Source organism: Octopus sinensis, linkage group LG4 (genome assembly GCF_006345805.1).
Source record: "Octopus sinensis linkage group LG4, ASM634580v1, whole genome shotgun sequence".
NCBI lineage: Eukaryota > Metazoa > Mollusca > Cephalopoda > Octopoda > Octopodidae > Octopus > Octopus sinensis.
In genome coordinates this window covers 64,359,746-64,372,224 of record NC_043000.1, presented here as the reverse complement: position 1 = coordinate 64,372,224, position 12,479 = coordinate 64,359,746, and the positions used below count along the sequence as shown (strand labels likewise).

Genomic DNA, 12,479 nt, shown 5'->3' with positions numbered 1-12,479 from the left:
AAAGAAGTCTTTAGTCTTGTCAAAGATAAGGCAACTCCTTGAATGTTGGTACCATGACAAAATGTAGAATGGTTGTAATTAGAAAGGCCATAGAAACCATGCCATGAATTGAAGCATACAAGTAAGATGTGGCCCCTGATACATCTAAAAGAGCAGTAATGCCAAATAAGGATTGATCTGCACTGTGACAATCTGTCAAATCCATAGTAGCATAGAAAAGTAAATGTAAAATGATGCTTATAATGATGACAATAGTACATAAAATCATAAGAGACAAAAACTGAAATGTAGTGTTTACTACTGAATTTGTGAATTCTTTGATGTACCTCTTAATCTTCTTATCATTAAATTATAGCTAACAAGACTTTACTGGATTTCTATTTGAAATCAAAGCTATCTGCAGTAAAAATACAATAAGCCCTAAGTGAGATGTATATACATCCATTTAAAACATCTTATATCAAGGAATACTTTCACACAGAAATCTATTTTATTTTCGATGCTATTGTTTCTTTTGAAACTTTATTAAAAACAAAAAAAAAAGAAAGAAAAGAAAAGAAAGAATACCAGCTTAATCATTAACAGTTATTATACTAAATTTTTCAATGGTTTCAAAGTTAATTGAAACAGAGGCAGTGTATTTCAACAGAAATACATCTATCTTTTATATTAAAAAATTGTTCCAATAATTTGAAAAAGGAAAAAAAAATCAACACAATTTTCTACATTCATACATACACTTTTCTAAGAGACTAATAGCTTAACCACTGAGCAATACAACAACTCAGCAATGAATTAAATTGTGTCAAAGAACAGTATTGTACCTCCCATGTTGACTAAACCAGCTCGTTGTACATTTGGGATCCAGCCTTTCCACAATCCACGCACACCTCCCTCAGCAGTTATTTTACAAAATGCATCATGCATACTTTTTACTCTGCAATTATAAAAGTCATGTTACAATTTATTCAACAAACTAGCATGAAAAACAAAAACAAAAATAGAAACAATAATTATAATAAATTTCTACAAAAATAAAAAAAATGTTATATCAAACAATGAAATATAAAAAAAAACATAGTTAAAGTAAAATCTAACCTGACTGGATTTCCCAAGAGCCTATTTTTGCCTTCCATTTGCATCTGTACTTTAATAAGATCAGTAGGACTAGCAACAAACTGTCCTAACATACCTGCTGTTAATCCACAACAAGCAGCTTTCCTAAGGAAAGAAAGCAACCACAATAATAATTACAATTACTTTTATTGGGCTCAAGGGCCCAAGAAGCTGGAGACAGTACAAAGGTGAAATACAAAAGTAAGCTCGTAACCATGAGTGATTTACATTGAGTGAAAATGTGAAATCAAAAATAATAAACAGATAATAAATAGCGATAGTAGCATAGAAACACCAAGAAAGAAGCTCAAATGGGGAAAATCACTTTGGATGTGAAGAAACCTGAAACTCAAAGGGGTGTAGTATTGGATTCGATCCCACATTTTGCCACATACAAATTTCAAGTCACAATTCAATCGTGGTTTGGTCATGGGTGCATCTGAGAGCTTGTCCAATCAATGGTTTTTGTTTGCATGATAGTTCTTTAACCTGTCTGGAACTTATCATGAAAGTAGAAAGTGCAGTTTTTGTGATATGGAAAGATGGCTCATCTGGAAAAGCAGCTTAGACCACATTACATGTCTAAATTCAAGAACTGAACTTTTCAGATCATGTCCACATATGGCTAAATATTTGTTACATTTTTAGTCCCCTCAAGATCACAGATAGAATCTGCTTTTTATATTGTGTCCACGTACAAGCATTTTATCTCTATATATGTCTTATTTTTTAAACAAGAATATATTTGTTAAGATATTTCATATTTTACAAGATTATTTACGTATATTTATTAATTTATCTATATATTATTATTGTTATCTTTAACCTGAAGAGTGGCTATATTTATATTGAAGTGATTTTACTACTACTACTATTATTTTTACTATTATCATTTCTTAAATATAGCCATGAAACACGTGTCGTTATTCTACCAAATATATACGTTTTATTTATTATTTTGCACATTACTTAATCATCGTTATATGTTTTATCTTAGATTTAATCTTTCTATAATATGTAATTTTTCTAAATGGTTGTAATTTAATTTTTCATAATTGAATTGATAAAAGGTGTTTTTTTTCTAATTTATATATATATATATATATATATATAGGTGACAACGGGTGAGTACTTGATAATTATAAGCACCTGTGTATACCGTTTGGTGGTGTAGGTGGTGGAGTAAATTGATCAAAATAAAAATAAAAATAAAAACATGAGGCGAAGGATTCAGCGGTACATATGTTTCGGGCCTTTAGTGTGGTTTATGTACATGTTTACACGCGAGTGCGTGTGTTTGCTTATAGACTTGGAGACGTATATGTACGCGTGTATGTGGGTGTATGTACCCATGATGATATGTATGTACTGGAAGTCCATTTAATTCAAGGAACCAGATTAAACTCTCATCAGCTCTGATTTACGGCGAAACCGTTAATTTACTGACAGTTCTACAACTAAGTTTTATCAATCTCTTGACCACCATGCTGGGTCCGCGACCTCTATACATCCCTTATCCCTACATTCTTTTACACTTTTATCATGTTTTTATCAAGTTCCTTTACTTCTTTTACTATTATTTCCATTTCTATTTTTACTTTACAACATTATGCCTTTATACCCCCTTTACATCTCCTTACAACTCTTTATATCTTTATCATCTACATTTATACATTATTTTATATTATTTTATATTTTTTATCCCTCGTCCCGAACTCTCGCCCCTCCATCTTCACCTCTATATACGTATTTATTTATTTACATTACCTCAACATCCAAGTTTCCTCATTCTACATTGAGAGAAGAAGGAGATGGACGATTCAATTCGATGCTGCTGCCGCATTTTGTCGTACGGGAACGAGAAGATTTGCATCCCCAGCCAAGAATTTCGGAACTAACACATGTCCTTGTGGAAGCTGTTGTGAGCGGCTGAAGAAGGCCACAGACATACATTATGATTTGTTATGTATCTGTCTAATAAAGGCCCGAAACATATGTACCGCTGAATCCTTCGCCTCATGTTTTTATTTTTATTTTTATTTTTATTTTTATTTTTATTTTTATTTTTATTTTGATCAATTTACTCCACCACCTACACCACCAAACGGTATACACAGGTGCTTATAATTATCAAGTACTCACCCCGAATTTCTACACTCAACTCACCTACGTTGTCACTAGGATCTGATCCCACGCAACCGCGACAACCTTTAGTACTTGACGATCCCAAACATGAGGATTCAAAGGATTCACACAAACTTCTCCCCCAAGGACATACCTCTCCACTCCGACAAAACTTACACGACGACTCTCATCCACCGAACCACAGACTTTATTAGAAGAATTAGGTGGGCGGCCTACCATTTCGATAACCCGGAGAAAAGCAACCCCAACTCTAACCAAGAAGAAATAGCACACAAGAAGATATTTAAAAGCAGAAGAAACCCACCCCCTAACTACGCACTGGAAAATTTTGAAAAAGACTTAATCGACCTCATTACCAACATCAACATTAGTAAACATAAGACCATTTCCAACACCCACTTAAGGAGCCTTAAAGATTTCCTGCATTCACTCAGGAACGACGGTAGTCTTATCATACCCGCTGACAAGACGGGGAACTGGTATAGGCTAGACTACCAAACCTACAAATCGCTCATCATGAGGGAACTTAGCAAAAAGTATAAAACTACTTCTACGGATAACCTTAAGGAAATTAATTACAAAATCAAGGAAGTTATGAGCAAATTAGACCTCCTGGACAGAACAGAACCTATTAAACCGCAAGTACCCAAAATTACTATTAAAGACCATAAGAAAGACTTCCCGGATAGTGTAGGAGTACGATTAATCTGTCCGACTAAATCGGATATCGGCAGACTTAGCAAGACCATCCTGGACAAGGTGATCCCACACATCAAACCCCACATCCCACTCCAACTATGGATTAATACCAGCGATGTGCTAGAATGGTTTAACACTATCACCAATAGGCCCGACTACTCATTCATCCAATTCGACATAGCCAGCTACTACGCCAGTATATCCCCCATCTTACTTAACAAATCCCTTATTTTTGCCCGCAACCTTTCACTCATAGACAGAGAAAAAATTGACATAATTCTATTAGCTAGAAAAAACCATAATAGAATTCGACGGTAGACTCTGGACCAGATCCGATACCCCCGACAATTTCGATGTGGCTATGGGCTCGAGCGATTCAGCTCAGGTGACTGACTTGGTCGGGGCCTACCTGCTCAAGAAGCTTTTCTCCGAGGTACCGGATCTTCAGGGGGGTCTATACAGAGACGACGCTCTCTTCATATACCCCACCAACAATAAGAGTAAACTAGAAAGAATTAGGAAAAAGATCAGGCTTTTTTTCAAATCCTTCAATCTTAAACTAGAATTTATGACCAATACTAAAATAGTTAACTTCTTAGATGTTACGTTAGATTTGAATAAGCACCTTCACTACCCATATAGGAAACCAGAAGAAACTACCAAATACATCCATACCTCTTCCAACCATCCACCCTGTATAATTAGCACCACAGTACAAGCCATCTCAGACAGACTGACAAAACTATCCTCTAATAGAGAAATTTTCAATAATCATGCTCAACACTACAACCAAGCTCTCTATAGTGCCGGATATAACCAGAGAATATCATACGTAGACCAACCGGGAGCGTCCGTCGACCATAAGACTCCCAATTATAATCGAACTCAGCACTCAACTCACACTACCGATAAGTCTAATTCAAACTCCAAACAACATATAGGAAATAGGCGGACTAATAGAACAGCACACAATAGTAACCCTCCCGACGAGAACAATATAGATCCTATTAGGAGAAACAGAAGGGATAATAGTAGATTACGCAAATACATATGGTTCAACATACCTTTCAACTTAGCAGTTAGGGGTAGGTTATGTAAAAGAATATTCTCTATAATTTCCAACAACTTCCCACCCACCCACAAATATAGAAGTATCTTCTCCAACAAAACTATTAGGATTTCCTACTCTACCCTGCCCAACATGAGCTGCCTCTTAGCTAAACACAACTATATTAATATTAGAACAGCTAGATCAAGAGCAAACCATAGCGACCAACAGAACCCCCCTCATCTAGACAGTAGGCATTATAACCAGACTGGCAACCATAATACCCAAGCAGTTAGTAATAACACCCGCCGACACTACAGAGGAAATACTACACCCATCAACAACCAGGAGGTTACCAACGCCCCCACTCGTATTGCAACACCTCCGCCTAGGATTAGCAGCACACGACCGAATAATGCAATGCAATGCAACTGCAGATGTGCATCAGAGTGCCCGCTGCAGGGCGCATGCAGGGCAAAAAAACGTAATATACTCATGTGAGGTGAGTACTCAATTTAACACACTCACCTATATTGGTTGCTCAACCTCCTGGAAATCCAGATACTACAACCACCGGTCCTCGATGAGACATAGACATAAGGCTAACAGCACCTCCCTCTCTAAAAGAATTTGGGAATTAAAAGACAAATGCATAAGCTTCAAACTCAGATGGTCCATCATCGGATCAGCTGCACCTTATTTAAATAATAGAGCAGGATGCCAACTATGCTGTGTAGAACTCCTGAACATCTTGAAATTCAAAGACAAACACAATCTTATTAACAAAAGGTCAGAGTTCAAACCATCCTGTATACATAAACTTATTAATACTTTCAAATACTACAATGCTTAGGTCTTATACCAACTCCCCCATGCTATTTCCTCCCACCCGGTGCAACCTGTCGGCTCCAGCACATCCCGTTTTCCTATATGTGCGTGTGCGTGTGTGTGTGTGTGTGTGTGTGTGCGTTTATGTGCACATACGTGTGTGTGTGTACATATACACATATATATATATATGTGGGCCACCTCCATCTCATGTTAAACTTTACAAAATTATATTTTTACCTTATTTTTTATTTTTTTATTTTTATATTTTTTATTTTATTTTTATTTTTATTTTTATTTTTATTTTTATTTTTATTTTATTTTTATTTTCAATTTTATTTTACTTTTATCTTGCTTTTATCCTACTTCCATGTATTTTTATTTTTAATTTTATTTTACTTTTATTTTTACGTTTATTCTACTGCCATTTACTCTCATTTTCATTTTCATCCCTTACCTTAACTCTTATAACCCTTATAATTCTTATATTTCATTTCTAACTATTACATTGTATTTCTTATTTTATACTGTATTTTTTATTTCTAATCTTTACCCTTACCCTCATTCTTACCCCTAATCTATCGCTTTACACCTCTATATATGCTTATTTACTCACCTATGGATCCGCCTTTTGAGTATCCGAGCGTCCGCGTACGTGTGTATGCGCATACATACATGTGCGCGCGCGTATGTGTACATGCATACTTCGATATCTTATGACTATACCCATGAGCGCGTGTGTCTCTGTGTGCGTATGTGAGTATATATATGTGCACGCACATACGGACACACAGCCGTGTGTGCGTGCGCGTATTAACATGAGTACGGGAGTCTTTACATACGTTCTTATACACATCCTTTAATATCTTATACCTAGACCTAGAGACGTGGGCATATACGTGTACGTATGTAGTGAGGGGCGCACGTATGTACATGTGAGCGTATACGCGCGTAACGTCCGTCTATATATGCGGATATTCTGTTGTATGTATGTGTGTGTGCGCGCATGCGTGTGGGTGCGTGTGGGTTTATGTACATGTTTACACGCGAGTGCGTGTGTTTGCTTATAGACTTGGAGACGTATATGTACGCGTGTATGTGGGTGTATGTACCCATGATGATATGTATGTACTGGAAGTCCATTTAATTCAAGGAACCAGATTAAACTCTCATCAGCTCTGATTTACGGCGAAACCGTTAATTTACTGACAGTTCTACAACTAAGTTTTATCAATCTCTTGACCACCATGCTGGGTCCGCGACCTCTATACATCCCTTATCCCTACATTCTTTTACACTTTTATCATGTTTTTATCAAGTTCCTTTACTTCTTTTACTATTATTTCCATTTCTATTTTTACTTTACAACATTATGCCTTTATACCCCCTTTACATCTCCTTACAACTCTTTATATCTTTATCATCTACATTTATACATTATTTTATATTATTTTATATTTTTTATCCCTCGTCCCGAACTCTCGCCCCTCCATCTTCACCTCTATATACGTATTTATTTATTTACATTACCTCAACATCCAAGTTTCCTCATTCTACATTGAGAGAAGAAGGAGATGGACGATTCAATTCGATGCTGCTGCCGCATTTTGTCGTACGGGAACGAGAAGATTTGCATCCCCAGCCAAGAATTTCGGAACTAACACATGTCCTTGTGGAAGCTGTTGTGAGCGGCTGAAGAAGGCCACAGACATACATTATGATTTGTTATGTATCTGTCTAATAAAGGCCCGAAACATATGTACCGCTGAATCCTTCGCCTCATGTTTTTATTTTATTTTTATTTTGATCAATTTATATATATATTATATAATATATATATATATATTGTGAAATTTGATTTAGTATTTCTAAATTGAATTTTTCCCTGTAAGTTTGGAATAATATTCCCTCATATTATTATTTATATATATATACTCTATAAATAGCCGTACTCAATTTGCTTCATACCAACTGATTTAGGAAAATGAATGGGTTATTTCCCATGGCTGTTAAAATCTGGGCAAAAGGGTTATTTCCCTTGGTTGTTAAAATGAAATATATTAGATATATATAAGGATCACTTCCAGGGGCCCAATTATCGATGTTTTCAACAATCTGAGTATCCCATGAGGTTTCACATCTTCACACTTAGCAACTTAGCAGTCTGGTATAAAAAAAAAAGACAAATAGAATAGGTATCAAATTTTAAAACAACAAGTACTGGGTCCAATTTGTTCAACTAACCCAGAGGTGGGGTAATTTTTTAGTGTGGTGGGCAAAAACTTCCAAAGTAAAAGGTCCGCATGCAGATCACAAATCCTAACTCTTATATCTGTGTAGATCTTGTATATATCTATGTATAATTCAATATACATTAATAAAGATAAGCTTAACACATTGAATTAACAATGCTGCAACTGAATTTAAGACATTTATATTACTTATGAGGTATTCTATATTTTTCAGCTAGAGCGTAGTTGGATCTCAAGGGAGTGGTACAAACCTACCAATGTGTTTTATAGTGAAAACAAAATTTCCATTCAAATGGCAATTTTCTGTTCGAGTCTAGTAGTTTTAAGTAGTAGTTGAAACATGACCTATGTCGCAAATACGTATACAAATATTGTATAAATTTTATACTTGAAAAATTTACTATATTTTGTACATACGAGTATATCAGCCTATAGTGCAATAAAACGGGCTTGTGGGCACAATTACACCCATGGGTGAGGGTTTCCTAACTCTTGGACTAAACCCTTCAAGGCAGTGCCCCAGGATGGCTGCAGTCCAGTGACTGAAACAAGTAAAAGATAAAAGACAAATTGTACCCAAATCACATAACCAGCATTTGATAAAACTCCTCTTTTACACTTTTATTTGTTTCAGTCATTTGACTGTGGCCATGCTGGAGCACCGCCTTTAGTCGAGCAAATCAACCCCAGGACTTATTCTTTGTAAGCCTAGTACTTATTCTATCGGTCTCTTTTGCTGAACCGCTAAGTTACGGGGACACAAACACACCAGCATCGGTCGTCAAGCGATGTTGGGGGGACAAACACAGACACACAAACATATACACACACACACATACATATATATATATATATATATATATACAACGGGCTTCCTTCAGTTTTCGTCTACCAAATCCACTCACAAGGCTTTGGTCGGCCCGAGGCTATAGTAGAAAACACTTGCCCAAGGTGCCATGCAGTGGGACTGAACCCAGAACCATGTAGTTCGTAAGCAAGCTACTAACCACACACCATTCTTTCTCCACTTCACTAATTCTACCAATTTTAACCCTTTACTATCCAGATTATTCTGTCAAATGTAATGTTTACTTATTCACACTGCTTTGAATTAATCCTACATTTGAAATTTTGATGATGTGATAGTTTATTTCTAAATGACATTGAAGGATAGATGTGAGAGAAAGGATCTGGTGCTTTTAAAAATAAATCCTGTAAAATATTTGGGCAAGATATGATCTATTTAAATGCAAAGGGGCCAAATACATCCACTCAAAATGAAGAATTTTAATTACCATACAGGAAGTATTCCATCAGGATTTTTATGGAAGACATTGTCTCTGAGAACTTCATAGAAAGTCATTCGACATCCAGTATAAACTAAAAGAGAAAATATAATGATTTGATATATTAAAATCAGACATCAGATGAGTCTTCTGACTGAGAAAGTAGTTACTGGTAATTTTAAAATATTAATTATTTTAAACGTGTTTCGAATATCAGAATCAATATTCACATAAGCAGGGTACATAACCTCTATCACAATACATACTTTTTCTTGTTTGTTCCAAGCAATGATATCCTGCCTGTTATGTCAGCACTTCGTAGAAATTTTTATAGGACTGTTCCACCAATATTCTCTGTGTTGATATTTATGTATGTATTCGATAAATATATTCTCTATATTTATCGTAGGACAGTCTTTGGGGGAGGGGCATGTTTCTCTTTTATGTATGTATGTGGCTTGGAGTCACGTGCTTGGTACCAGCGACATATAAATAAGAATACAAAGCTGGCTCTTTACAAATTATTTGTCTTACCATCTCTGTTGTATTCCTGTGAAACTTGGACTTGTTATGAAAGGCATTTTAGATTGTTAGAACAATTTCACCAAAAATGTCTTCAACACATTTTAAAAATTAAATGGAGTTCTTTTACTCCAAACACAGATGTCCCTGCATCTGCAGGCATCATTTCAATTAATGCTATGATTTTGAGGAACCAACTGAGATGGTGTGACCATATTGTTCAAATGGCAGATGAATGCATGCCGAAACAGTTGTTTTATAGTAAGCTTGTAGAGGGGAAACACTATCAGTGTAAACCTAAAAAAAAGGTTTAAGGACAGCATAAGGACTACTATGAATGAAGTCACTGGGAATGGTTCCAGAAGATATAGAAACCCTTGCTTCGGATTGAGTTGGATGGAGAACAAAGGCATGGAGTGGAGTGAAAGCATTTGAAGAGGCCAGGATAACACAAGTAAGACTCAAAAGAGATCTAAAGAAGAATGTAACGATTGAGAAGGTGAATGAAAATGACCTTTTTGTGTGCATAGTCTGTGACAGACCATCCCTGTCTTTTGCTTCCCTCAAATTTCATCTGCGAATGCATGGGAAACAAACCTCCACCAACTATTCTTACTGTATATCTGTGCACACCTTTGCATGCAGTGTATGCCAGAAGGTTTGCAAATCCAACGGAGGCCTCAAGAGACATTTTAAGATCCACAAAGAGCAGAACTTATCTGCAGCTCTTGGTGATCCAAATCAGAGGTGCAATCTATGTGGGTGTCTTTTCAGAACATTGTCTGGTTTAAAAAGCTACATCAGTTGCCATGATGATGCTAAGGTGTAGGTACAGAAGGTAGTCAAACTCTGCATAAGGAATAGACAACCACCATGTATGTATGTACGTTAGGCAATTTGCTATGCCAGATATCTTGTATAAGTGTGTGTTGTTTGTATTTAACTCAGCTTTCACAGCATCAATAGGCAGCAAGCTATTATTTAAATAACATACTTAATACAACATCCTGGTTGCTATTTGCTTCAAGCTCTGAGACTTAAGTTTGGGTGATTTAAATCTACAGAATATATATACATTTTTAATATCCAAAGAGAACTCTTCACTGCAACTTCCTTATATTACATAATACTTTTCTATATTTTTCAATTTTTCAACCTACCACTACTGTTTTTCCTAACATTCAAACCATGCATTTTCTCACATGGATTTTCTTTTCAATTTTGCTTTCCCCATGGTTTTTTTTCTATACAATCTTAACTTCCTAGCTTTCTCTCAGTGATACTCTTGGGTGCAATCCATTTGGGCACAAATGATTTGTAAATCATAGAGATAAACTCTCTGAATAAATTACATAACTCTACATTATACAATGCACTGAACATCTAATTGAACATAAGCCTCTTCATTTTATAACTTAGAATACTTAATGTGTGTATGTGAGCGCGCGTGCATATCAGCCAACTGTAACCCCCAATGTTATATGTAACAATAGAAATATTATGCTTACCTATGTGTCTTACAAGTGCAGGTGTTACTCCTTGCCATAGTTTGTGAAAGCCTTCTTCTTTAGCTGTTGAATTACGAAAATAATATATAATTACATTTTCTAGGTACAATCAAGAATTACTGACATATTGTATCAAGTATAACTGATAAAAAACAACAGTCTAGGCAAAAATGGGTAACTAAAAGTGAATTGCATATGTAAATAATAAATATATCTGTCACCTGCCTGTCTCCCTCCCAGAAGTGTAAGCTGTAAAATATAGACTAATTATAGAACACACACACACACATATATATATAAACTTATTGTTAATAAAGATCGGGTGTGTGTTGTGTACTGTTACTTAATAAATGAAAAGTGCATTGTAAATAAATGACATAAAAAACTAAGTATTACCATTTTGGTTGATAACTGATAAAGAATTAGGGACCTTTTGTGTCTTATAGGTATGTTTTTTTATCTGTCATTCATTTTGCAATTCATTTTTCATTTATTATATATATTATTAAAATTAGCATCAAGCATAAGGGTGTACTTGGCACCTAACTTGTTAGAAATAGGAGTTAATACCCCAGTATATATATATATATATTCAAAATAAGTAACAAGGATATCCAAGGTAGTGTAAGAAGAACATGTTCTTAATGATGAAATTAACCTCTCTGTCTATATGTCTACCCTCTTTGTAATGTTGGCAAATGAAATAAGTATAAAAATGTGCATTGCCTGTTTAATTAAAAAATTCTATATGTGGCTGAAGATTGCTCAACATTTTAAAACTGATGTAATACTTACATTGTTTAATAAAATGAAGTAGCATGAAACAATTGTACTACACTACCTTGGATATCCTTGTTGCTTATTTTGATTATAATCACCCCATTTGATTTATATGGATAATACCATACAAAATTCTGGTGTCTTTAACTTAAGTACCATATTCATCTGAATCTAAATTTTGCTGTATATATATAAGTCATATGATATAGTGTATATTTAAACACATGAGGAATCCACTCAAAGGAATTCAGCATGCTAGAAAGAAGAGCTAGGTTCTATAACCACAAAAATTAGG

The 12,479-nt window shown here is 35.2% G+C and overlaps 1 protein-coding gene across 1 annotated transcript in view; it reads right to left on the bottom strand.

The window, feature by feature from the left end:
- The window catches only part of LOC115210850 (mitochondrial uncoupling protein 4-like), a 38,664-nt gene that overhangs the window by 8,508 nt on the left and 17,677 nt on the right, over nt 1–12,479 (bottom strand). Inside the window, exons 3-6 of the mRNA XM_029779606.2 lie at nt 11,405–11,467; nt 9,384–9,468; nt 1,099–1,221; nt 825–937 (exon numbers count right to left, since the gene is read on the bottom strand). Of these exons, the coding sequence (XP_029635466.1) occupies nt 825–937; nt 1,099–1,221; nt 9,384–9,468; nt 11,405–11,467 (384 nt within the window). The remainder of the gene's footprint in view (nt 1–824; nt 938–1,098; nt 1,222–9,383; nt 9,469–11,404; nt 11,468–12,479) is intronic.